The 27,833-nt window shown below is 47.4% G+C and overlaps 1 protein-coding gene across 2 annotated transcripts in view; it reads right to left on the bottom strand.

Moving 5' to 3' along the window:
* Positions 1–27,419, bottom strand: part of AP2M1 (adaptor related protein complex 2 mu 1 subunit) — a 48,986-nt gene extending 21,567 nt beyond the window's left edge. For both annotated transcript variants that reach the window (XM_015407726.1, XM_015407727.1), the window contains exons 1-3: positions 27,305–27,419; positions 7,997–8,262; positions 3,972–4,054 (exon numbers count right to left, since the gene is read on the bottom strand). In XM_015407726.1, the coding sequence (XP_015263212.1) occupies positions 3,972–4,054; positions 7,997–8,262; positions 27,305–27,378 (423 nt within the window). In that variant the 5' untranslated portion in view covers positions 27,379–27,419. The remainder of the gene's footprint in view (positions 1–3,971; positions 4,055–7,996; positions 8,263–27,304) is intronic.
* Positions 27,420–27,833: the final 414 nt, after the last annotated feature.

Here is a 27,833-nt window from a genome sequence, read left to right as displayed (position 1 = left end):
CTTAGGGCTCTTTAGCTTGGAGAAACGATGACTGAGGGGGGCAACTTCGCTATTAGATATATAGATGCATGGGATAGAGCAGGTAGAGAAAGAGGTACTTTTCTCCCTTTCTCACAATACAAGAACTCGTGGGCACTCCATGAAATTGCTGAGTGGTCGGGTTAGAACAGATAAAAGGAAGTCCTTCTTCACCCAAAGAATGATGAACACATGGAATTCACTGCCACAGGAGGTGATGGCGGCTACAAGCATGGACGGCTTCAAGGGGGAATTAGATAAGCATATGGAGCAGAGGTCCATCGGTGGCTATTAGCCACAAGGTATAGATAGGGACTCCGGGGCAAGTGATGCGCTGTATTTTTGGTGCTGGGGGGGGTCAACAGTGGGAGGGCTCCTAGTGCCCTGGGCCCACTGCTGGACCTCCTGATATCACCTGGTATTTCTGGCCACTGTGTGACACAGAGTGTTGGACTGGATGGGCCATTGGCCTGATCCAACATTGACTTCTCTTCTGTTCTTCTGTTCTTCTGACTCTCGGTCTGGGGCCAGGGATGCTCTGTATTCTTGGTGCTTGGGGGGGGGGACAACAATGGGAGGGCTTCTAGTGTCCTGGCCTCACTGCTGGACCTCCTGATGGCACCTGGTATTTTTGGCCACTGTGTGACAGAGTGTTGGAATGGATGGGCCATTGGCCTGATCCAACATTGGCTTCTCTTATGTTTTTATGTTATCTTCTCAAAGTCTGAATCCCAACGCTACAACCTACTCTTCCCTCCCCTATCAATAATACGTTCTAGGGTGACTGCGTGAAGGTTTGCCTGCCCGGCTGTGCTGTTTCACGTGAGAATCTACAGACTGTACCTACTTCTTTAAGAAGAGAGGCTGTCATACATCACTCTGCTCAGTTTGCATTACTGGGGAGAGAGAATTCCTTAGGTGTGGGCGTGGGGGGGAGTGTGGAGTGGGTGACGGCGCTATCTTAGAGGCCGTGAGTCTTCTGAAGCAGCCTTCCTCTCCCAGAGGAACGTCCTTGAAACTTTTGGTGCCAGCTTGCTTGTGTAGATAATGGGATCATATATTTCCCAGGTGAAAGCGGGGTAGGACCGCTATGGCTAGGCGGGATGGATGGATGTGATGTATGAGTGGTCAATAGGAGGGGTTGCATTTGAATTACCTATATCTATGATTGTACCCGCCAAAATCTTCAGTTCTGACACGGTACTGTTATGACCTGGATCTTGCTTACAACTCAATAAACATATCACTGCCAACAGAGAGTGTTGCTGAGAATAACTTGACCAGGAGTCTGATGGAGGCAGATGGCACCTCTGTTTGGAAGCACTCCCCAAGACCACCCAGCCCCCCAATATAAGGCTCTCTACACACACACCCCAATCCTTTTTGAAATAATTCCTGGCCACTAACATGAACGTCATTCAGCACAAAAACAGCCCAAGTCAGCAGCCATCCATACTTCAACCAGCAGCCCTATATACCAATTAAAACTGGGCAGCACCTTGCAGTGGTCCTAAAAGCACCTTACCTATTCTTCCAGATCACCACCTCTGTTTTTAGGATGCAGCGTTTAACTGTGCTGGGACGGCGTAACCATCCGCCCTACTTCTTTTGACGAAGTGAACAGTGACACACGAAAGCTCATACTCGACCACAGATTTTGTTAAGTCTTTAAGGTGCTACTGGACTCTTAATCTTATCCATTCTACAATACTTTACTGCCACACAATGACAGAGTGCACGGATGACCCCACAAGACTCAGGAACACGGGTTCTGCAGGAACTGGAGACAAACGAGCCACTCGGCCGACTTTCAAGATGCTTCTCTACTTCTGCGTTCCCTGGCTGCTTCGCCTCACGGAGCTTACTTGTGACAAGGCCATAGAACCCCACCCACAGGATGGACTACGCATGGCAGCTCTCTTCCAGCTTCCTACTTGAAGTTATATGTACTCCCCCGACCGAACCTTCCGGTTGCCCCCCTCCCCTTTCCAAGCAGTAGAACAGCCTCAATGACATGTACCAACTGCTAATATAATGGTGCTGCAGCTGTTTATCGACAGCTTCGTAACCGTCCTGAAACCACTAGGCCCCGATCAAGAGCAAAGACGACATGTGAAGTATGAGATGCATGTGAGTGTTGCTCTGGCCTGGATGATTTCTGGGTATGTTCAACACATGGCTTTCCATTCCGCCATTCTATCCTCCTGTCTGCCTTATGTGATAGGTGAGCGAGAGATTGGCCTACCCCAGCAAGTTTCACAGACTGGAATAGGAAGATAAAGATTAGGTTACAGAGCTAATTCAGTTGATTAATAAAACCTACCACTGTGCTTTTGTGTGTTAAGCGCTGCCAAGTCACAGCTAGCTTACAGTGTCGCCGCCCCGGGTAGGGTTTTCAAGGCAAGAGACTAACAGATATGGGCTTGCCTTTGCCTGTCTCGGTATAGCATCCCTGGAGTTTGTGGGTGGTTTCCCATCCAAGCACTAACCAGGGTCAACCTCCGGCAGGTGCTGCAAGCGCTGCACTGGCTGCCAATAGCATACCGGATTCGCTTCAAAGTGCTGCTGCTTACCTTTAAAGCCCTGAATGGCCAGGGTCCGGCCTACCTAAGGGACCGTCTCTTCCTGTATGTTCCCTCAAGAGCACTGAGATCGGGGAATCTCCATCGCCTTGAAGTTCCAGGCCCCCGAGCTGTGAGGTTGGCCCAGACCAGAGCTAGGGCGTTTTCAGTGGTGGCTCCTGCCTGGTGGAATGAGCTCCCAGAGGAGATCCGGGCCCTGCAGGACCTTGTACAGTTCCGCAGGGCCTGTAAGACGGAGCTCTTCCACCAGGGCTTTGGGTAGGAGCCGCCGCTGCCACTATACCACCACCGCGATGTTACCATCCATCTGCCGTACCCTGGGGTGGGGGGTAGATGTCGCCCGGAAAACTCTGTGGGATGATTGCTCCTGACATTTCCGCTATTAAGAACGCTAACTGCAAATCGGGGCTGCTGTGTATTGTGTATATCACATATAGACCTGTGTATAATGCATGTAGATCTGTAGCACCAAATTTTATTTGTATATATTACTGTTTTATTGTTACAAATTTTTAAAATTGTTGTTAGCCGCCCTGAGCCTCTGGGTAGGGCGGGATAGAAATCCCAAAAATAAATAAATAAATAAATAAACAAACAAACCTGGTTATGTACGCCGTATACCCCTCAAAGAGCTTTAAGCTCTAGTAGTCAACATCTCCTGGTGGTCCCTGGGCCAAAAGACGTCCATTTACCCTCGACCAGGGTCAGGGCCTTTTCTGCCCTGGCCCCCACCTGGTGGAACACGCTCCCCATCGAGATCAGGGCCCTGCGGGATCTTACTCCATTCCGCGGGGCCTGTAAGACGGAGCTCTTCCGCCAGGCTTTTGGTTGAGGCAGCGGGCGTCCACAGATGGCCTCCCCAAGGTTGCCGTCTCCTACCTACTGGCCCACCCATCTGCCAGCAGCCGGCCTTATCCATCAGTATAAATGGGTCGGAATCTGCACCAGCAGCTATAACTACTGATTTTAAATGCTTATAACATAATGTTTTATTATGTTTTAAAACCTCTTTGTATTATTTGAGATGATGTGACCCGCCCTGAGCCCGCTCATGGGATGGGCAGGATACAAATACGAAAACTGACTAAATAAATAAATAGCTAGCTTGTGAGATCTGTTGAGACTGGGCTAGCCTGGGGCGTCCAGTTAGGGCACTGTGCTTATACGTTCCGTGTAATCATTTAGTACTATGACTGCATGCCAGAACTGCTCAATAATATGAAGAACTCTGATTTAAATCACCCTGTGTCATGAAGGCATTTCTTCACATGGAGGCATTGCAGGACATGCCGCCTAGAGCTGTTCCCCTAACACGGCACGCCCCAGTTCGAGCAGAACACTCCCCAAAACCCCACCTTCTCCAGACTTTACCTGGCTCTTGATTCCTTGCTGAGTGATGAATGTTTTCAGGGCCCCGGTCTCAGAATTCTGTGGATAACCAAAGTCCAGGATTTCTACAGAAGGGGGTAAAGTGTTATCAGAGAAAGGCGACACATCCAGAAGGGTCTGATGAACCAACTATAACTTCCGACTCGAAACAGGCAAACGAACACAATTCGATTAAGGAAACGGCTGAGGGGAGGCTCACACCAACGGCTGCCGGATATGAGAAAGATCCCGCCAGAGGCAATCACGGCTGTCCGAGAGTCGGCAGCGGCGGAGAAGAGACGGAAACGCTTTAAAAGGAGGAGGAATCCGGGCCAGCCCAGGAAACCCGCTCTGAAGCAGGATTATCCGACTGCAGGAGAAGAATCTATCTTTGCCGCGTTTTCTTTAGGTTTTGATTTTCGCGTGAGCACGCCATAAAAATCAAAACCTAAAAAAATAACAGCAGAGTAGCAGGCGTCGCAGGACAGGCTGGCTGGCCAAGCTTGGGAGAAAAGGAAGTTCCCATTAGCTGCCCCACCCCCCGCCCGCCCCCCCCCCCCATGAGAGGACACAGCCGGTCGCTTCGGATCCAGAGGGGACACACCTGCAACATGAATACAAAATGATGCGGCTTCCGGCTGCTTTTAAGCCTGTGACTAATTGCAGACCTGTGGCTCCCCGCCCCCGCGCCCCTCTCCCCAGAAACATCTGCACGAAGAGCTCTGAGAACCTCAAAGGCAGGGATTGCAAATTCCAACACTGATGAATCCCCACCATCTGTTGACAATGCTTCACAAGGCAGTTAAAGCCGCCATTGTCAGTAGCACCTCAGAGCGCTGAGAACATTAACCACATTCCTAAACAGCACAGAAAGGCTGGCATCACAAGTTAAAAGGGACCTTTGCCCCACAGAAGTCAATCAAGCTACAGAACACTGTTGGGAAGAGCTCAGAACGGAAACATTTCAGTGGCTGCTGTTTTTAAACATTATTGGATTATTGTAACTTGCTTCACGTAGGGCTACTCTTGAGACTGACCCGGAAGCGCCAACTGGTACAAAATGTGGCTGCGCGGGTCCTCACGGGGACTCCACGGAGGGCACAGATCCATCCAGTGCTACGTGAGCTGTTCTGGCTGCCGGTGGAACACCGGATCAGATTCAAGGTTTTGGTGCTTACCTTTAAAGCCCTTAACAGTCGGGGACCCCATGTATCTTTGGGACTGCCTCGCCACTTCCGATATGTCCCCCGAAGGGCACTGAGATCATCAGATAAGAATCTCCTGGTGATTCCCGGCCCTAAGGATATCTAGCTGGTCTCGACCAGGGCCGGGGCCTTCTCAGCCTTGGCCCCAGCCTGGTGGAATTCTCTGCCGAATGACATCCGTGCCCTGCCTGCTCTACTGAAGTTCCGCAGGGCATGCAAGGCAGAGATGTTCTGCCAGGCCTTTGACTGAGGCCAGCGATGGTTCCCTTACATCTGCCCGGCACTCTCCCCTCCCCTCCCCTCCCATGAAAACCTGAATGCTAGACATGCCATCTTGTTTAAAGTGTTGAAAAACCCACGTTGAATGTTTTTATATTGAATTCTGTAGTTTTAACTGGTTTTAACGTTGTACTGGATTTTATGTGGTTGTAAACCTCCCTGAGCCCCGCGTAAGCAGGGCAGGGCGGTTAAGGAACCAATAAATAAATAAATAAATATGATCTTTCCCAGACTTCCAACCAGTGTTCCCTCTAAGCTGAGTTAGTGTGAGCTAGCTCACAGTTTTTAGCCTCCGGCTCACATGTTTTTGTCTTAACTCAGGAAGGAGGGCTCCAGAGCAAACTGATTTATGCAGTTGCCAAATCGCTCGCTCACAACTTTAATGCCGGTAGCTCACAAAGTAGAATTTGTGCTCATGAGACTCCACAGCTTAGAGGGAGCATTGCTTCCAACAACCTTAACTAAACCCACCCACCCCATTTCTGTTTAAGGCATTGTTCTGGCCGTGCCTTTAAAGGCAGGTGTTCTGTGCATTCCCAGAATCGTTCAGTCACCTCTAATGCAGAGAAGGTGCCACTACCAACCCTCTGCGGGGGCAGGTGGAAGGTGGGAAGGCCAGAGCAGTCAGTAAGGAATACAGCTGGCCGCACAGGGTGGGAGCCTGCTTGCTTTTTCGCTGTTAGGGTTCCGTGTGGCACAGCAGTGTGGCCTGGTACAGTTAGCCAATTGATCTTTAAAGCCCCACCTGGCTTGCAACCAGCAGACCTTAAGGACTGCCTATTCCCACAGGAACCTGCCTCACCACGACAGTCTGAGGCTGCGTTAGACCAAGCGGGTGGCAGCCAACAAAAGGGCCTTCTCAGTCATGGCACCAAAACTATGGAATTCCCTTCCCGGGTGTGTGTGTGTGTGTTTCCATCTGTCCTTCTCTATCACTGTCTTCATCTGCAGGCGGAGATTTTTCCGTTTGGCATTCCCTTCTTGACCCTCCTTATAAGAACATAAGAACATAAGGGACGCCAATGTTGGATCAGGCCAAAGGCCCATCCAGTCCAACACTCTGTGTCACACAGTGGCCAGAAATACCAGTGCCATCAGGAGGTCCACCAGTGGGGCCAGGACATTAGAAGCCCTCCCACTGTTGACCCCCCCCCCAAGCACCAAGAAGACAGAGCATCACTTGCCCCAGAGCCCCTAGCTATACCTTGTGGCTAATAGCCACTGATGGACCTCTGCTCCATATGCTTATCTAATTCCCTTTTGAAGCCGTCCATGCTTGTAGCACCCACCACTTCCTGTGGCAGTGAATTCCATGTGTTATAAGAACATGCTCATGTATCTTTTTATTGTTTTACATTTCCATAAGAGCCAGTTTGGTGTCGTGGTTAAGTGCGCGGACTCTAATCTGGGAGAACCGGGTTTGATTCCCCACTCCTCCACTTGCAGCTGCTGGATGACCTTGGGCAAGCCGTAGTTCTGCCAGAGCTGTTCTCTCAAAGGCAGTTCTGGAAAGAGCTCTCTCAGCCCCACCTCCCTTCCAGGGTGTCTGTTGTGGGGAGGGGAGGGGAAAGGAGCTTGTAAGCCGCTCTGAGACTCCGAGTGAAAGGCAGGGTACAAATCCAATCTCCTCCACTCCTCTCCTCCTCCTCCATCTGTATCCTAAGTTTGAGCTAATGTTTATCATTTTCCACCCTTCGTTGGGTGCAAAGGTGGCTGAGAAACATTTTAAATGAATAAATTACTGCGTTAGAGCAAGACTGGGAATTCAAATTTCACCTCCGAACAAGGTTTATGGATTTGCACCAAGCTGACCGCACGTGAAACGTGGGTTCAGCTTTCTGTCTGCACCCTAATTCTGCACACCAGTTGGATTGCAGTCCATCAAGAAGAAGAGGAGGAGACTGGATTTATACCCTGCCCTTCACTACCCAAAGGAGTCTCAGAATGGCTTACAAACTCCTTCCCCGTCCCTCCCCACAACAGACACCCTGTGAGGTAAGGTGGGGCTCAGAGAGCTCTGACAGAAACTGCTCTTTTTTTCAAGAAAGCTCTGACCGGAACTACGGCTTGCCCAAGGTCATCCAGCAGGTGCAAGTGGAGGAGTGGGGAATCAGACCCGCTTCTCCCAGATTAGAGTCCGCGCACTTAACCACGACACCAAACTGGCTCTCAAAAGCTCTCCCCCAAATGACAGAACTATGGGGTCTACATAAGGATGTCTTGAAAAGCCTTCCTTTTTTACCTATGTTTTGAACTCTGTACACAGCATATGGCAGAAGCCAACAGCCTGCATAGGAAAAGACACTGGGCAATATCAAGCCCTTTATTCTGCCAGCTACAGCGGCTTGTTTTCACCTTTCCCTTCAATAGCAAAGCTCAGTAGTCAATAACAGGTTTGCATTATAAGGGCTTAAACGCAGCCTAGGCATCCCGCACCACACAGACGGCTGGATTCATCACGCCAATTAGGAGCACCGGTTATAAAGCAGATCCCTCCCTCACACGCACACACCCCGGAATTTAATTCGAGCGGCACATCCTCACCATCCAGAAGCTCGTAGATCAGCACAAAGTTGTTCTTGATGTTCTCTTCGCTGATCTTCCCGAAATAGGCGGTCATCACATCGCACATCTTGTAGAGGAACTCGAAGACCATGGCGGCGTTGACATTTTGCTTGGTGACAGCAGCCAGCCAGATGTTGGACCGCTTGACGTGGAAGAAGCTGGTGCGGGCGATGTTGGTGACGGGAGAGCGCACTTGCTGCCGCGCGTGGATGACATTGACCCGGAAGGCGTCCACCGCGTTCCGCCTGGAGAATTGGAACGAGGCAAGGGAGACAGGAATGAGAGGTCAGGAGCCACCGAGCGGACCAGGTTGCATATTACCTATCAAGTTGTCTAGCTCAAGTGGTTAAGACGCTGAGCTGCAGACCGGAAGGCCGGTAGTTCAGCAGTTCGAGACCCGAGTGCCGCATGACGGAGTGAGCTCCCGTCTCTGGCCCCAGCTCCTGCCAACCTAGCAGTTCGAAAGCAAGACATTGCAAGTAGATAAATAGGTACCGCTTCGGTGGGAAGGTAACAGTGTTCCGTGTGCCTCGGCGTCTAGTCATGCCGGTCACATGACCACGGAAACGTCTTCGGACAGTGCTAGCTCTTCGGCTTGGAAACGGAGATGAGCACCGCAACCCTAGAGTCGGATTCGACTGGCTTTCGAGCAAGGGAACCTTTTACCTTTACTAGTCTAGCTGAAGATGTGTAGACTGGACTAAATTCTGGTCGTTAGGCACGCTGACATAGTCAGCGCTTCAAGAATACGTCTCTGCAGGATTTCGTGTGGCTACATATTACAGCCAACGGAAGGGACTACGTGCTTAACTATGTAAGCCTTGGTCCTACTTGAACACGAACACACACAAAGCTGCCATGTACTGAATCAGACCATTGGTCCATCAAGGTCAGTATTGTCTACTCAGACTGGCAGTGGCTCTCCAGGGTCTCAGGCGGAGGTCTTTCCCATCACCTCCGGCCTGGTCCTTTTAACTGGAGATGCCGGGGACTGAACCTGGGACCTCCTGCATGCCAGGCAGAGGCTCTTCCACTGAGCCACAGCCCCTCCGGGGTCTCAGGCTGAGGTCTTTCCCATCACCTCCTGCCCGGTCCTTTTGACTGGAGATGCCGGGGACTGAACCTGGGACCTCCTGCATGCCAGGCAGAGGCTCTTCCACTGAGCCACAGCCCCTCTTTACAGCTCTCCAGGGTCTCAGGTTGAGATCTTTCACATCACCCACTACCTGTTCCTTTCCACTGGAGATGCCGGGGATTGAACCTGGGACCCTCTGCATGCTGAACAGATGCTCTGTCAGTGAGCCACAGCCTGATGTTCTAAGTAGCACGGGGCCTGAAAAATTAAGCCAGCAGAGTGAGCTGAACACTACGGAGCGTCTTCCTAATCCGAGAAGTGGGAGAAACTGCTTGAGGGTAGGGAATCTCCTTTCTGGTAAGGTCTCCAGGCAGCATGTTCGTCTGTTAGTCATGCACCTGCCACTAAATACTATTCAATATTTAATAGTTACTGGTGGCTTAGTGCTACTCCCTGTGCTAAGTTGTCAAAGATGTGAAGTGGGTCAGTTGCTCTTTTCCAGTTCCTCCCAGAGTCGCCTTCCAGAGGAGGTACTCAAAGAAATGTACCACTGATGCTGAAATTAAGGACAGAGGGATGTCCCGAGTGAAGATTGTAAGGCACAGGGAGGGGAAAACAAACCTGACCCAAAAACTGGAATCAAGAGCTACGAGGGTAAGAAAGAAGTCAAATATAGGGCCAATATTAAAAACTAAGTTAAACCTTATAATATACAAAAATACCTGCATTTATTAGAAAGACGGTTAAAGACTGCTGTTTGCTTGAGGACACTCTAGTGCTGGCTTAGATAGCCACACAGGTGCTTTTTGGACCTAAATCGGAAGATGTTCTAATTCAGCAACTGTGCATTTGGCACCAGACACAACATGACTTCCATCTGTTGAGGCCTCACAAGCATCTTAGTCTTGTGCCTTTAGCTCTCGCTGCTTAACTTTCCTTTCCTTGGTCCAGTATTCACTTATTGGTTATCTTATTGTAATAGGTATTAAAGTTACATGTGCCTCAATATTGTTTGACCTCTGAAGAAGGCCCCAATAGGGTGGAAACGCGTCAGGTCGTGTGTATTGGCCCCTGTGTTTTAGCAACCTTTACTTGTTTACGAGAAAGGGGGGACGTTCAAGCTAAGCTAGTGGTCAGGCAGAGGATTGAAGATATTGAATGCCAACTGGACGTACAGGCGACCCCTGCCTTTTTAGCGCCTTACAGTAGTAAATATATTGTTGCTCAAGCCTCTTACTTATCCGTTCTGGAGTCAAATAAACTTAGGAGGGCGTATACTCTGGCTAGATGCTCTGCTTTACCTTCTGCAGTTCTCAAGGGTAAATTGAAGAAAACTCCCCGAAATGAGAGGCTATGCATGTGTGCATCTGGGGAGATAGAATCCCAGGAACATGTCTTCCTGAGATGCCCATTATATAACGAAGCTCGCACAAAATGTTTTGGTCCCCTCTTGGTTGGCTCCTCTGATCAGGATAAGATAGAGAAATTACTTTCAAATCCTGACCATACAGCGATACACCAGATAGCAAAATTCTGTTTTCTGGTTGTAAAAGCTCATCAGTGTTCAGTAGCCACTTGGGTTAGATTCCCTCCCAAATAACTGATTTTTTAAATTCTTGTTCTTTTATCTTTTTAAGACTAAATTCTGTCCTTTTTACATTGTATTGTTGGTTTTAGATTTTAAAATGCTTGTATAATTTTACAAAATAGATTCACCATCTGGATATTTTAGACATTGAAATCTAGACATTGCAAAATTTTGTTCCTTGGTCGTAAAAGCTCATCAGTGTTCTGGTTGTCACTTGGGATAGGACTGTTTGATTTTAAATCTTATTGCCTTTTTTGTCATTCTATTTTACTCTTTTTAAATGTGTTTCATTGCAGCGTATTCCTAAGTCTGGTTTTAGTGATCAAAATGACTACATAATGTTGTTCCTTAGTAACCCTGTTGTTTTTAAGGTAGTTTTACCATTTGGTTATTGTAAGTTACTTCTATGGTTTTTTATAATTGCTGGCTATGCGCTGTAACAATAAAATTCATTCATTCATACTTGTTTACGAGGCTTTCATGGGGCCCTTATATGTTTTTAACTGTCTTTCTAATAAATACATATATTTTTGAACATTATAAGTTTTAACTTAGTTTTTTTTAATTAATTTTATTTTCCCACATAAATGCATATATGAACCAAGTGTTACAAACTTACAATTATGCATTCTACATAGCCACCCGAGTGACTCTACCATATATTATAACAGTTTTCAAATAGCTATCTAATATTATCACTAATGTGCCAGATACTGGGTTTCGTATTGGGTAAAATGAACTAAATATGTTAGTTTGCCTTTTTCCTTGATCGGGTCTTCTTTATTTTTTGTTGGTGTTTTCAGACAAATAACCATTTGCGATACTGTGGATTAGATGGGATTATTTCATGTCCTGTCAGATAGTTTATTACCGGTTCCCATATTCACGTGAATTTTGCAATGTGACTTAGTGTTTTGCTTTTGCGCACTGAGATCATAGTTCCCTCTAAGCTGAGTTGGTGTGAGCCAGCTCACAGATTTTTAGCCTCCGGCTCACACATTTTTGTCTTACCTCAGGAAGGAGGGCTCCAGAGCAAACTGATCTATGCAGCAGCCAAATCAATCGCTCATAACTTTAATGCCAGTAGCTCACAAAGTAGAATTTTTGCTCACAAGACGCCACAGCTTACAGGGAACATTGACTGTGATTCAGGTCTGTTATTTTCGCCAGTACAAACTGTTCCCATGTTTTATCATGCCATGCTTTCAGAGTTGGAGGGTTTGGTGTTTTCCATGCGGCTTCACTTCGTTTTTAATACTGGCCCTGTATTTGACTTCTTTCTTACCTGAGTGAAGACTGCACGGAGCACTCAACAGAATGCCTTGATTTTAGACTTTTGTCACACCCGAGTGCTGCAGGCAACAGAATCACCTTGTCTGATTGCTTCAACCCTAACCCACAGTAAGAGACTGGCAGGGGACATTGCTGTTCCTCCGTTCCCAATGGAGACAGTGCAGCTATGTCATACCACTTCACCCGTATTAGACCTCCCTTTGCTAAGTCTGCTAAGGAATACCAGCAGTAAAAGCAGGTGGAGCCTCTTTAGGGTTTGCACAGCTTTCTGCGGAAATCGCTAACCTGACACTGTGACGGACTGGTTTGAATGAAGCTACAAAGCAGCCTGTTACTCCTGTTCTGGTAACACACTTTCGACTGCGGCTCTACGGCCAAAGCTGCCGTTAGAGAACACTCACTAACCGTCTTTACATTCATTTAGATGGAAGAGCACCTACAGTGTTAGGCCACACGTATCCATCGTGAATAAAGAAAAATAAGGCCGTTCGGAGACATTGCTGGACAATAAGACAGTTTGGAGGCATTATTGGGTGAGAAGGTTCCTGTGGCTGTGCCTCTTTGGGAGTTCCCGTTGACGTGCAGTCCTGACGAAGGGATCGAAAACTCACTGAATAATCTGGAGGATGGGTTGACTGCAGCTTATTTCTTATTGTTTGCCTCAAATCCTAAGGACTGGATCTACTTGCCGATTGCAATGTACTTTACATCGTCTGTCTTAAGTCTTAAGAAGTGCATGTACTTGCTTTATAGACATTTGAAGCTCATGTTTTTCCATCCACTGAAGTTGGAATTCGTGACATTTTTCCTTCGGGAATGTTAAATGGTAAATGGTAGATAGTGCTTTAAATCCCTAGCCTATCCACTGTATTTTGGGGGTTTTTTGCATTTCTTGTATTTCATATTATTGTATATTTGAGAAATATTAGGAGCCTTATTTGATGTTAAGTCCTACAAGTTAGAGGACGCTCGGCTCGATATACCGGATCCCCCCCCCCCCCGTTGCAGTGCCCGTTATGCTCCTGCCATTCTTCTTACCTATTGCTACAGCCGCCAATGAGATGGGATGAACAGAAATGGCGCCAGCGAGGAAAAGAGGAGTGACAGCAACAAGAGAGAGGTTAGGACACACACGTACACACAAAAGCACACAATGAACTGAAACAAAAGGGAGACGGACAGCGACCCTCCTCCCCGCACAAAGGCCCAACGACGAGGCTTTTAAAATCGGTGGCGGCAGGGAAGCGCTGACATGGGGGGGGAAGCCACACACAGCCACGGTGTAGAAGCCAGGCTTTTGTCTATGCCGTTGAGTAGCGGTTGCGAGGAACACACCCGGCACCGAGGACTGCGCTATCCTTTGGTCACACACTCAAGATGCAAAGGACTTGCGTGACCTGAGGGTTTCTCTTGCTTAGTTTGCAAAAAAAAAAGCTGAAATGCAGTTCCACCCTAAAGATGTCGAACAGCCAAAGCCAAACGGGGCAGGGTGTTTCCCAGACGCGCTGTCCCGCTTCCAAGTTTGTCTCGTGACTTTTGAGGCCACAAGCAATGCTCCCTCTAAACTGTGGAGTCCTGTGAGCGAGAATTCCACTTTGTGGGCTAACTGGCATTAAAGCCGCGAGCCGGCGATTTGGCTGCTGCATAAATTAGCTTGCTCTGGAGCCCATCCTTCCTGAGCAAAGAGGAAAACGTGTGAGCCGGAGGCTAAAAATTGTGGGTCAGCTCACACTAACTCAGCTTGGAGGGAACACTGGCCACAAGTCTCCTCCAAATATTTAGATTCAGTAACAGCTTGGTCTACTGGCCCGACTAGTGAAACCGTAGCCAATTTCCCTAAGGTGGCGAAACGCACACCACAGCACACAAAGCTGGCTTCCTTCAGAAATAGGCTCGTCCTTTAGAAACAGGCAGCCGCAACTAGCCAGTTCTGGAAAAGCACAGAGACGCAGAACCATCAAAAGGAGCAACCTACTTCTGAAATGGAAAAGATTTAACACCCAAAACGGATCAATCTTCTCTTTGGTACACGGACAGCGATGGACAAACATTCCCACTGTCAAAGTCTACCAACTGTTAATGAGGTTATGTCACGTACCCCACTGCGGAAGAACTGCGCCCCTAGCATCCCTGCCCCTACGTCCCTATGGGCCAAAAAACTGTCACGTCAACTCAGCTGATGAGTCAGCAAGACAGAGACTAGATGGCATTTACTCAATTGTGTACTCATCTTCGGCTATTCTGTCACTGTCATACGAGCTTGACAGTCTATAAAAGTTGCCTTTCGTTCTAGCGGCAAGTAGAAAATCTTTCTGCAAACTGCAGATTCATGCTCCCTCTGGTATTCTTTCCGGGAAGCATCTCTTAGCTTATATATTACCAAACACCAAGTGATCGATAGTTTTTTGACAGGCAGACAGGCAGATTAGATGCAGATATACTGATTGGCTCACATAAGTAAAGGCAAAACGATGTTTTAGAAGAAGAAGAAGAAGAGACTGGATTTATACCCTGCCCTTCACTACCCAAGGGAGTCTCAGAGTGGCTTACAAACTCCTTTCCCTTCCCCTCCCCAAAACAGACACCCTGTGAGGTAGGTGGGGCTGAGAGAGCTCTTGACAGAAACAACTTTTTCAAGGACAGCTCTTGTCAGAACTACGGCTTGCCCAAGGCCATCCAGCCAGGCGCAAGTGGAGGAGTGGGGTATCAAACCCGGTTCTCCCAGATTAGAGTCCGCGCACTTAACCACTACACCAAACTGGCTCTGTTTAGTCCCAGGGGAATCAACACTGTACACATCTCCCCCCCCCTTTGCCCAATCAAATAACTTATCAACACTGTACACATCTTCCCCCCCCCTTTGCCCAATCAAATAACTTCCTGCTTAGCACAAATTTTAGTTACTTTGCAGCCCCAGATGAGAGGGGAAAGAACAAACTTTACACTGTGATGCACAAAGAGGGGTGCATGTGCAATTTAAAGCTGCGCCAGCTCAGATGGATGCCTGCACTAAATACCACGAAACTAAGTGACTCAGAGAACACTAAGTATAAGGGGAAGAAGAAAAAGTGGCTGACAATCGCCTTCCCTTCCTCTCCCCACCACAGGCACCTTGTAAGGCAGATGGGGCTGAGAGAATCCTGAGAGAACTGTGACTGGCCCAAGGTCACCCAGCAGGCCTCATGCGGAGGAGGAGTGGGGAATCAAACCTAGCTCTCCGGACTGGAATCCGCCCCTCTAGACCACCACACCATGCTGGCTCTCACCACGTTCGGAAGGGAAGGCACAGCGCAGACAAGGACAGAGCCAGGTCCCCCAGTACCGAGCCATTTTCGGAACGGTTTCTGAACCCATCCGCAGGATGCTGCTGTGAAAGAAATCCCTATTCAACTAGGACTCTTCCGTGACTCGTAAGCCGGCGTTATGAATGATCCTATGCACCGTTTTGAGGTTCGACCGCAGGCAAACACAGTGCAAGCTTTGTGAACCCAAAGACTCAGTTAACCGGCCTGCAGGGACGCACAGCCTGCTCTGCCCAGCCAGCGGCCATGCCCGGGACCCACTCTACCATCTCCTCATCAGTACCACTGACCACTCCAGCAGCCACGCAAAGCGGGCAGGACCTGCAGGACTACTCCGCCGCCAAGTAAAAGCTTTGTTCGCTGGCATATTCAGTTAACTGGTAACCCCTATTCACCGTGGATTCCAGTTAAAGCTTTTACTGTTCATTAATAAGACGCTGAACTGCAGACCGGAAGGTCTGTAGTTCTGCAATTCGGGACCCGAGTGCCGAGTGACGGATTGAGCTCCCGTCTCTGGTCCCAGCTCCTGCCAGCCTAGCAGAAGAAGAGAAGAAGAGATTGGATTTATACCCCGCCCTTCACTTGGAGTCTCAGAGCGGTTTACAAACTCCTCTCCCTTCCCCTCCCCACAACAGACACCCTGTGAGGTGGGTGGGGCTGAGAGAGCTCTGACAGAAACTGCTCTTTTTCAAGGACAGCTGTGCCAGAGCTTGTGATTGACCCAAGGTCACATCAGCAGGTGCAAGTGGAGGAGTGGGGAATCAAACCCGGTTCTCCCAGATTAGAGTCCACACACTTAATCACTGCACCAAACTGGCTCTCAGTTCGAAAAGCAAGAAATTGCAAGTAGATAAATAGGTACCGCTTCGGTGGGAAGGTAACAGCGTTCCGTGCGCCTCGGTGTCTAGTCATGTCGGTCACATGACCACGGAAACGTCTTCGGACAGTGCTGGCTCTTGGGCTTGGAAACGGAGATGAGCACCGCATCCCTAGAGTCGGATTCGACTGGCTTTCGAGCAAGGGGAACCTTTACCTTTACCCTAATATCCTTAACCTATGGGATAAAAGCCTGACTTAATGATATCACTACATGTAGGCAGTTTAGTGAGCTGAGGAAGCTTTCAGAACATGGCAAGTTGATGGCAATAATTCTAAGCTAACATTTACATATTAGACTGCCGTTCTGTGAAAGCCACAAGCTCCACTTGAGACAGAGAGTCTGTCCGCTAGTTCTTCGCCGTTAAGAGTGCTTTAAGCAACAGTGTGATGAAGCGAGAACAGGCAAAACTGGGAACACATGGTGTGGCAAGATTACAAGTAACAAAGTAACTCCATGTACAATATTTACTGCTTACTGATCATTACAATTTACTATCGTATATGAAATTCCAACAATATAATTTTACAATAATTCAAAGGTGCAAGTCTCCAATTTTTCACAAATATAAAGTTTCACAAGGAAGGAACAATAAATGGCTAACACCTAGTTCAAAGCTTGTAAAAGTAGTCAAAAAGGTTTTTGGGGTTTTTTTTTTAGTTGCTCCCAATATTTAACCGTGGACAGAAGAGAAGATCGGATTTATACCCCACCCTGCACACAGAGTGGCTTACAAACTCCTTTCCCTTCCCCTCCCCACAACAGGCACCCTGTGAGGTAGGTGGGGCTGAGAGAGCTCTGAGAGAACTGCTCGTGAGAGAACAGCTCTGACAGAACTATGGCTTGCCCAAGATCATCCAGCCAGGTGCAAGTGGAGGAGTGGGGGAATCAAACCCAGTTCTCCCAGATTAGAGTCTGCACACTTAACCACTACACCAAACTGTCTCTCAGTGTAGTCCAATTACAATGAAGATGCTATAAACGACCAACATGCGTCCAGGTTTTCTGCATGTTTCAGTAGCCTTCTTCCCATTTGTGAGTTATCTTATGGAACCAATGCTCAGGAGCAATTGTTTTGATAAGCAGCACAAAACGCCATCTTGTTCTCTCATTTGGCAAGAGTGCAAAACGAATTATTGTAAAATTATATTGTTGGAATTTCAGATGCTATATGATGGTAGATTCTACTAATCAGTACATAGTGTACGTGGTGTTACTTGTAATGGAGCGAGAAAAGGGCGGGCTCACCTAAAGCAGATCATAACCACTGATGTGTTTCCGATTTTACACAAGACGCCTTGTAGATTTTGACCGCTTCACCATTTTTCCTATTGCATGAGCAGCAGCAGCATGATTTCTGTTGGCATGTGCTGTCCCCGCCCACACTTTGAGCCATTTCATTCGCTCTTTTGTTTTAACTTAAAAGGCCGAATACATTGTCCAACGAGAAATCTCTGTGTGATTCAGAAATTCTGCTTTAGGAGAATTCTCAGCAGCGGTTACCTAGATGTGAAGCTCACGTATGGTGAAATGTGCATACAACAGCAGAACAGGCTGTGCTGACGTTCTCGGACCATGCAAAAAGCTAGGCATGCCATCGCCAGGGGGACTAGCAACCTTCCAGAAAACTGAACCATGGACTGTGCGCACATCACAGCTCCAGCGGGCACAAGTCATGGTAGGTCGTTGAGAGCCGCCCCTGCAAACTCTCCTCTGGAGGGCCACAAAAGCCTCATCCCACGAAGGTTAAAGCCGTGGGACTTGCAAGCTCTGATGCCTAGAGACATATTTTGCCAGAAATGCTTTTGTCAGTCAGGACTGGACAATCAACATCTAAAGACAACAGAAAGCTGTAAGCATGCGCTGAACAATCTGATACACTAGAACCAATTTAAAGATGTCTATAATATAAACAACATATCCGAAGTGCAAAAGGGTCCAAATGGAATTTCTGGTTGACAGAGTGTAAAAGGGTCCAAATGGAATTTCTGGTCGACGAAGTTCTCCGGAATAATATTTCGTTTCGAAAAGCTTCATCTGAACGGGACCTTCTATAACAAGAAGACGTCTTCTAGTATTTGATCATCGTTGAGTGCAATGACAATAACTGCATTACTTCATGGAAGATTCTTATTACTTGCCATATTGCTACAAAATACACTTACAATGGGCCATCTGGGTAGACAGACGCAAGCCTTTCAGGACTGGACAAACATGTTTGCTGAACATGCACAGCGGGCCCCAGGACAGACGAGATTCTTGAGGCAGAACTGAAATGTGCTCTTATCGAGGCAGGAAATGGCCAGTGGAGCAGTAGTTACTAGAGATGTAAAATTTCCGGGAAATGTTGAAACTCGAGAAAAAACCCGGGGATTTTTTTTGGGGGGGGGGGAATGGAAATTTTTGGGAAAATTGAAAAAATGCTACATTAGCACTTCTTTTGTTTTTTCCAGACTGAAAGTCATTTTGTTACTTTAAGAACATAAAATATGACTATGGAAATTTTTACTTGGCATGAAATTATCACAACTAGCATATTAAAAATTATTACAAACAGAATACCCACCCACATGCAAAAACAAAACTGAAACCTTTTTCTTTTCTTGTGACAATAGCACCTCCTAAAGGAAGAAATGCATCTTGTTCTTGCACTGGAGAGTTCAGTTTGTAACCTAGGACTTGCTTGTCCTCAGTGCACAGAAATTAGGTCAATCTGATACTATACATATTTTTTAGAGGTGTTTTGGAAAATATTTGAACACCTTGTCTTAAAACATTTTATTCATCACGTTAAAATAAAATGTTCCCTAATCAATTTTGTTTTCTTTTCTTTTTTCCCAATTTTTCGAGGGGGGGAAAGGCTTCAGGAAAAAAATGGGGGGGGACGTTTTCCCCCCTAATTTTTTCTGGTTTTTTCCTGGGCCTTCACATCTCTAGTTGTTACACACAGGGCTATTTTTGGGCAGGAACGCACAGGAACGGAGTTCCGGCTGGCTCCTAAGTTGGCCACGCCCAGCAGGAACTCATTAGCATAACAGGCCACGCCCAACAGCGGAAACTCATTAGGATTGGCTACATTAGGGGTGTGTGGCCTAACGTGCAAAGCTTGCTACAAAAAAAGCCCTGGGTTTTGACAACAAACAAGGTAAACAGAATAAGGAGCAAAAGGTGGGTGTGGCTGGATGACCACACTTCTGGTAACATGGGGGTGCGGCCTAATGTGCTAATGAGCTGTGCGGTCAGGGGTGTGGCCCAATAGGCTAATGAGCTCCTGCTGTTGGGTGTGGCCTATTATGCTAATGAGTTCCTGCTGGGCTTTTTCTACAAAAAGAGCCCTGGCACAGTTCCCCTAACCTGGCCTTTTCACTTCTATGTGCAGTGCTTCTTTCCCTTGTCTGCCAGCTGCTGCAGGGCGGCAATACGTCTGACTAATAGGTTACCAGGAAAGCGGCCGTGCTGCCAAGAGGGCCCACCTCACCTGTAACTCTCGAATTACACTCTCAAATTTAGCAAGTAGGATCACGCGCCATGGGGAACAGCAACGTACGGCCAGTGGGGTTAATTGTGCTTTAGTTAAAAAGTGTTTTCTTCAGTGTTCCGACCTTTCGGCAGACCTGGGGGTAGAGTAACGCTTCAATGGAAAGTGATGCAACTCGCCGCCTAACCAGAGGCCTTGAAAGACACACACACAAATACGTGATGCACTAGGCCAAAGTCTGAGCGGACGCTAAACGACAAAAGGCTTCTGCCTGTTCAGCTGCGGCTCCTCTGATGTCTCACAGGGTATGCAGGGCTCTTGTTTGATAAGGAGCTTAGTGATTAACTACTGCATAATGGTGTGGATAATGTCATAATGTCAATCCTAAAAGAAATCAACCCTGACTGTTCCCTGGAAGGCCAGATAATGAAACTGAAGCTCAAATACTTTGGCCACCCAATGAGAAGGGAGCACTCACTGGAGAGGACCCTGATGCTGGGAAAGACTGAAGGTCAAAGACGACGGGAACAGCAAAGGATGAGATAGTTAGACAGTGTCATAGATGCAACAAACATGAAGTTGAGCAAACTTCAGAGGACGGCGGAAGACAGGAAGGACTGGCAGGATCTGGTCCATGGGTTCGCAAAGAGTCGGACTCGACTGTGCGACTGAACAACAACGGTGTGGATCCTATGCCTTCATTCCACTGTCGCTTGTCTTTGGTTGTTATCAGATGCACACTTCCTCTGGTGTGAGACCAATGTTTCATAGGAAAGAGAGTAAGGGGGTGACACCCCCATGTGTATAAGTGCAATTTTACTATTACAGGGGGGTTGTTACACCAGAGAAAGGTACATATATGTAACCAAAAAATTGATTCATAACGCACAGTTCTATATTTATGATTTAAGTTTATTTTGATGTAATTTTAGCTTTTTTGCAGTTCACATTTCGGTATCGTGATTAGAAGCGTGAAATATGATATAACCAAAATAGAGCTTAATCAGAACATAATCTCCCTTATATATAAAAGCCGAATGGTGGTGGCACTTCTCTAGAACATTCCACACGCTCCAGATTTGGTTGGCGCCCTGGTGTGTCACTCAGAATCTGTCCCTATCCACTGGTTGCATTGCTTGAGTCTCGCCTCCAACATTCTAAACAGTTTGCTGTTCCTCTCCCCCCATAGCCAGTCAGAACACAGAGGTTATCTGCATATGCAGCCTCATTGGCCTTTGCCTTGGAACACAGAGGTCATTTGCATATGCAACTTGATTGGCTTTTGCCTCTAACATTCTAAACAGTTTGCTGTTCTGAGGTAAAATGCGTCCAATCTCCAGGTGAGGGCTGGAGATCACTCAGAATTACAACTGCTTTCCAGATGGCAGAGATCAGTTCCCCTGGAGAAAATGGTGGTCTCTGTATCCTTATATGCTGCTGAGGTGGCCCCATATGACAGCCAATGTGACGTAGCAGTCAGGGCTTCAGAGCATGGGAGAGGCTGCAGGTGTGTGGGGGTGGAAAGCTGAAGAGTGAGGGGGAAATAAACGTAGGTTGATTATTGGCTGGGAAGGAGATAGGGTTGCCAACTCCAGGTGGGAAATTCCTGGAGATGTGAGGGATGGAGCCTGGAGAGGGTGAGGTTTCAGGAGGCGTGGGACCTCGGACAGGTACAAAACCATAGACTCCACCCTCCAAACCAACTATTCCTTCTGGGGAATTATTGTTGCCAATCTCCAGGTGAGGGCTGGAGATCACTCAAAATTACAACTGTTCTTTAGGTAGCAGAGATCAGTTCCTGTGGAGAAAATGGTCGACTCAGTGTCATTATACCCTGCTGAGGTCGCCACAGCAAATTGACACCAAGGCCGGGGCATCCACACAGAGCCTCTTTCTAGAGATCGTTGTATTTATTTCCACAACGGGCCTTTTTCCTAGTATTAAATATTGTGCAAAGTTTGGATAGTATATGGCGTAGAAATGAGTTTTATGATTTGAGATGTATGGACAACAAATTCTTTACTCAAAGTATGAAGGGATGCTCCCATTTTCTGTTTGTGTTTAATATTTTTTGTGTTTGTATGTTGTGTATGTTTAATAAAATAAAAAACTTTTTAAAAAAGGGGGGGCGTGGGCTCAAATCTGGGAGATCTGGGTTTGATTCCCCGCTCCTCCACATGCAGCTGTTGGTATGACCTTGGGCCAGTCACAAGTTCTTTAGGAGCAGTTCTCTCAAGGTAAGTTCTCGAAAGAGCTCTCTCAGTCCCACCTACCTCACCGGGTGTCTGTTGTGGGGAGGGGAAGGGAAAGGTGTAAGCCGCTCTGAGACTCCTTCGGGTAGTGAAGGGTGGGGTATAAATCTAATCTTTTCTTCTTCTCTTCTACCATACATAAGGTTTTATCCTCTACCCCCAAAAAACCTTTTTGTTTACCTAGAAAGACAAATGTTTTTCAAGAAGCCCCAGAGTGCCTAAAGGAATACACTCTGAGGTGGAGGACCAGCACCACAACAGCGAAAGAGAAGTGCAATTGGTATGAAGAAGAAAAAGAAGAGACTGGATTTATACCCCACCCTTCACTACCCAAAGGAGTCTCAGAGCGGCTTATAAACTCCTTTCCCTTCCCCTCCTCACAACAGACACCCTGTGAGGTAGGTGGGGCTGAGAGAGCTCTTTTGAGAACTGCTCCTGATAGAACAGCTCTGAGAGAACTTGTGACTGACCCAAGGTCACACCAGCAGCTACATGTGGAGGAGTGGGGAATCAAACCCGGTTCTCCCAGATTAGAGTCCACGCACTTAACCACTACACCAACCATAGGATCAAAGCCTCTCAATTGGACAGAGAGTTATGTTCTGGTTTAGGACATTAAAGCCAGCTGAAAGCCACCGTTGGCCAAGAGAGAAGTATACATATTTCTTCTTGGTTCCTACGGAGCAAACATTTACTGAGTTCAAAAGGTACCAAAATGGTTATTCTTTTACAACCACTGCACTATGATTAAGACTGCAGTTTCTATCTGACCAAAGCTTAACTTGGGGCAATACCTTTTATGAGATGAAGGCCAACCATTAAGAACATCAGAAGAGCCCTGCTGGATCAGACCAGTGGTCCATCTAGTCAAGCATCCTGTCTCACACAGTGGACAATCAGTTCCTCTGGAGGGCCAACAACAGGGCATAGAGACAGAGGCCTTCATAAGAACATCAGAAGGGCCCTGCTGGATCAGACCAGTGGTCCATCTAGTCAAGCATCCTGTCTCACACAGTGGACAATCAGTTCCTCTGGAGGGCCAACAACAGGGCATAGAGACAGAGGCCTTCATAAGAACATCAGAAGGGCCCTGCTGGTTCAGACCAGTGGTCCATCTAGTCCAGCATCCTGTCTCATTCAGTGGCCAACCACTTCCTCTGGATGACCAACAATAGGGCACAGAGGCCGAGGCCTTCATCAGAACATGAGAAAAGCCCTGCAGGGCATAGAGGCCGAGGCCTTCCCCTGATGTTGCCTCCTGGCTCTGGGATTCAGAGGATTACTGCCTCTGTATGTGGAGGTTCCTTTCAGCCACGATGGCTAGTAGCCATTGATAGAATCTATCTAATCCTCTTCAAAATCTGTTTATTTAACCATTGCCAAATAGGACCTTTGAACCCCTGGCATATTAAAGGTCAAAGAAAGATCCACTCACTGCAACAGTCAGGCAGGAAACAGGACATGACAGCAATCGATAGATGAGTACGTGAAGCTGTACTAGATATTCACTCTTGCCCTAATTATTCCGTGGACAAAATACTGCTTCTTGAGACTGGACTTGCCAAATAACCAGGCAAGAGAAAAGGCAATGGACTAAACAGCATGATAAAAAGTAGAGACATCACCCTGCCAACAAAAGTCCGTACGGTCAAAGCAATGGTATTCCCAGTAGTCATGTATGGCTGCGAGAGTTGGACTATAAGGAAGGCCGAGCGCCGAAGAATAGATTCTTTTGAACTATGGTGCTGGAGAAGACTCTTGAGAGTCCCTTGGACTGCAAGGAGATCAAATCAGTCAATCCTAAAAGAAATCAACCCTGACTGTTCCCTGGAAGGCCAGATAATGAAACTGAAGCTCAAATACTTTGGCCACCAAATGAGAAGGGAGCACTCACTGGAGAAGACCCTGATGCTGGGAAAGATTGAAGGTCAAAGAAGACGGGGACGGCAAAGGATGAGATGGTTAGACAGTGTCATCGATGCAACGAACATGAAATTGAGCCAACTTCAGAGGGCGGCGGAAGACAGGAAGGCCTGGCGTGATCTGGTCCATGGGGTCGCAAAGAGTCGGATTCGACTGTGCGACTGAACAACAACAACTGACTTTAACTGATGGGAAAGCTAGACAGCAATCTTAAGAATGCTTTATATCTGCCGCTTTCTTTAATATTGCCTGGTCCATAGCCTCACTAATAGGAAGAGACATGCACGTGGCTGTCATAATACTGTCCTGCAATGCCCCTGCAATACAGAAGCTGCCTCTTGGTCACAAACCCCACTGTTGGACGCAGGGCCTAACAGACATCCAAGACAAAATAAACTGAGAGAGAAGCAACAGTCCTGGGTAGCAGAATGGAGGTACATTACCCTCACACCTCAGCAGTTATTAGATAGCCGATCCTACGTTTCAAGAAGCCTCCTAAGAAAGCTACAGCAAATAAAACCATCATTCTGCAACAGACCCAGGAGGCCGCTAATGTGCCTTCATTTTGTTTCTTGCCATCAATTTGCAGCCAACTTACGGCGACCCTGTAGGGCTACCAAGGCAAGAGATAAACCATTGCCTGCCTCTGCGTAGCAACCCTGGACCTTCTTGGTGGTCTCCCGGCAAAGTACTGACCAGGGCCGGCCTAGCTTAGCTCCCGAGATGTGATGAAATCGGGTTAGCCTGGGCTATCTAGGTCAGGGAGGGACTATGGAGATGAAAATTAAACCAGGCGAGTTCTCGGGGACTTGGAAAAAAAATACTATGAGAAGATGAACAACAAGTCTTCACCTAAAAAAAAAAATCACCTGAAAAGAACGAAGTGGCCAGTTATTGCCCAGTCTCTAATCTCCCCTACCTGGACAAGATAACTGAGAGACTGGCGAAGGAACTCCAGGTCTTCCTGGATGACACACCTGCTCCAGACCCTTTTCAATTGGGTCTCAGGCCAGGCTAAAGTACAGAAGGGGCTGTGGTGGCTCAATGGTTAAGACGCTGAACTGCAGACCGAAAGGTCCGTAGTTCAGCAGTTCGAGACCCACGTGACGGAGTGAGCTCCCATCTCTGGCCCCAGCTCCTGCCAACCTAGCAGTCCGAAAGCAAGAAACCGCAAGTAGATAAATGGGTACTGCTTCGGTGGGAAGGTCACAGCATTCCGTGCGCCTTGGCGTCTAGTCATGCTGACCACATGACCACGGAGAAGTCTTTGGACAGCGCCGGCTCTTCAGCTTGGAAACGGAGATGAGCACTGCACCCTAGAGTCGGATCCGACTGGCTTTCGAGCAAGGGAAATCTTTACCTTAAAGTACAGAGATGGCGCTGGTAGCTTTAGTGGGCACCCTCCATTAGAGCGCAGGCAAGGGTTGTGCTTATGCTGTTGGCTTTATCAAGCACCCTTGGGATTCAGCGTACTATGCCATCCTACTAAGATATCTGGACACAGAAGTAGGTATCAGGGAGGTGCTTTGGTATAGGTTAAATTCTTTTTTCCAGAAGAAGTGTTGCTGCAAGGCTCTGGTTGTTCGTAGTGTGGGGCATGCCCTGTGGTGTCCGATGAGGTCTAATCTTCATGCAAAACCCTTGGAAAAGGTTATTTGTAATTTTTGTAGCTGAGTGTCATCGGTTTGTTGACAGGGTAACAGGGTGACATATCCCGGCACTTTCTGTTTGTAGCTTCCATCCTGCCCAATAAGGTCAAGGTAGCTTCCACTTTTACTGTTCTGTACAATGTAAAATGACTACTGTACCTGAAGAAGTGTGCATGCGCACGAAAGCTTATACTTTGAATAAAACTTGGTTGGTCTTAAAGCAGCAACTGCACTCGAACTCTGTTCTGCTGCTTCAGACCAACGTCACTACCCACTTGAATCCATGCTCTGTAAAATGTAATTGTTCAAAGGGCAATTTTCACCCACACAACTTCCCTGTGGTTGTTTTAGGCAGATTTTTCTACGTGTGTCGTTTATTTCACTGTTCTCTAATTGCGCGATCCAGTTCTGTTGTTTTGTTTGCTGACAATACACCAGCCTCTTCCGCATAGTCCTCTAATTCTGTAATCAACCTTGAGCCTCAAAGAGGAAGGCAGACTCTAAACAAGGTAAAATAAATTAAGACTCTGGCCATATGAGAAGAAGAGAAGAGATTGGATTTATACCCCGCCCTTCACTACCCAAAGGTGTCTCAGAGCGGCTTACAAATTCCTTTTCCCTGCCCCTCCCCACAACAGACACCCTTGTGAGGTGGGTGGGGCTGAGAGAGCGCTTGACAGAAACTGCTCTTTTTCAAGGACAGCTCTTATCAGAGCTATGGCTTGCCCAAGGTCATCCAGACAGGTGCAAGTGGAGGAGTTCTTCCGGTTTAGAGTCCGTGCACTTAACCACTACACCAAACTGGCACCAAACAGAGAGTCAAGCAGATTTCTAGAACGCATTTGCGCCAACAAGATTATAGAGACCACCCTGAATCAAGTAACAATATGCACCTCCGCATCTTCAGTGCTGCGTATTACTCATTATACTGTCAAGCTACATGTGAAGAGGAAGAAACGAATTGTTGCAGAGGGAAATAGAACCTTTAATTATCGTACAACAACTCCCCCCCATTTCGTGTGCAGCTTCGTCAGGGGAACCTTTCAGATCCTTTTCGGTTCCATTCCCACACATACACTTACACAGAGCGAGCCGAGCCAAAGAGCATCTGAAAGATTCTCCCCGACAAAGCTGCACGCGAAACGCGCAGGGCTCGTACAATAACTAAAGGTTCTACTGCTCTCTGCGATAATTTATTCCTTCATTTTCGTTTTGCCTTGGTGCGACCCCCTCTTCTCCAAGCCACGTGTGGGCCATGGTATCCTTTCATACCAGAACCACCGTTGGGTCTGATTTATCCTGGTATGTGCAAAATGACCAGGCTGAAACACAAAACCTCTGGAAGTTTTTTTTTTTCATAGGCCTCTGTTCTCCAGAGAGGCATCTTATTTTTCAGGATAACATTTAAAGCTACTGGCTGCACTCATATCTAAGCATCAGGCATGTGTAGATGTGAAGGAGCTCTCATACAGAAGAGCCGTATCAAGGAGCCCGTGGGTAAAACAACAAAGTTATTTATTTATTCACACAAAGCGCACTTTCTTGGCCTCAAGGTCACACTTTTGCTGCAAGTTTTCTATCGAAAGTGATTTGCCTGGCATACAGGAACCAAGACAGCATCTGAGGAGAGCTGTTCTCGTGGACGTTGGGCTCACTCGATATTTGCTTGGAATGAGCTAAGCCATTTCATACCCAAAGATATAGCAAAATGGACACAGCCTGGATGCAACACGGCACACGGAATCTACATGCACACACAGCTAAAGCAGCACCGACAGCGCAGGAATTGCGAGAAGCTGAATCAGGGTGCAGAAGGAAAGCAGGAGAAGGAAGGTGTCAAAGCAACTTACCCAATGTCATCTCGGTAGACTCGAGAGATTAAAACCTCTCCTTTATGATTATAAATGAACAGGCCTCCAATCATGATGAAAAATCTTAGTGTTCTTTTCCCATGGTGCTTAGATCAGACCTATGAACACAGAAAACAAAAATCAGACCTACAGTACAGAACGCAGAACTCAAGACAGTCAGATTGTTTTGTTTGAAAGGTACGTTGATTCAGCCACCGCCTGATTCAGCAAGTTAAACTAATAGATTTCCTGAATGCTGGCCTCTTCCCATCTATACCTTTGTGTTCTTCTGGGGAGCGGTGGCACAGGGGATTTATCCTCTGGTTAAACGGCTGAGCTGAACAGGACTGCTGTCAGTTCAAGCTCTGCACTGGTGTGAGCTGCCAGTCTGTGTCCCTAGCTCGCTGTCCACCCAGCGGTTCAAAAGCTTTGGCGAGTAGATAAAATGGGCACCACTCCTTAGAGAGAGTGGGCACACTAAACCGCCCCCGGTGGGGGTTGTGTTAGCCGATCGGATGGTCTGCGCGTA

This window comes from Gekko japonicus, unplaced genomic scaffold (genome assembly GCF_001447785.1).
Source record: "Gekko japonicus isolate JY-2015 unplaced genomic scaffold, Gekko_japonicus_V1.1 scaffold1994, whole genome shotgun sequence".
Lineage (NCBI taxonomy): Eukaryota > Metazoa > Chordata > Lepidosauria > Squamata > Gekkonidae > Gekko > Gekko japonicus.
Note: the sequence above shows the minus strand (reverse complement) of the source record. Positions and strands in the feature narration are given on the sequence as shown.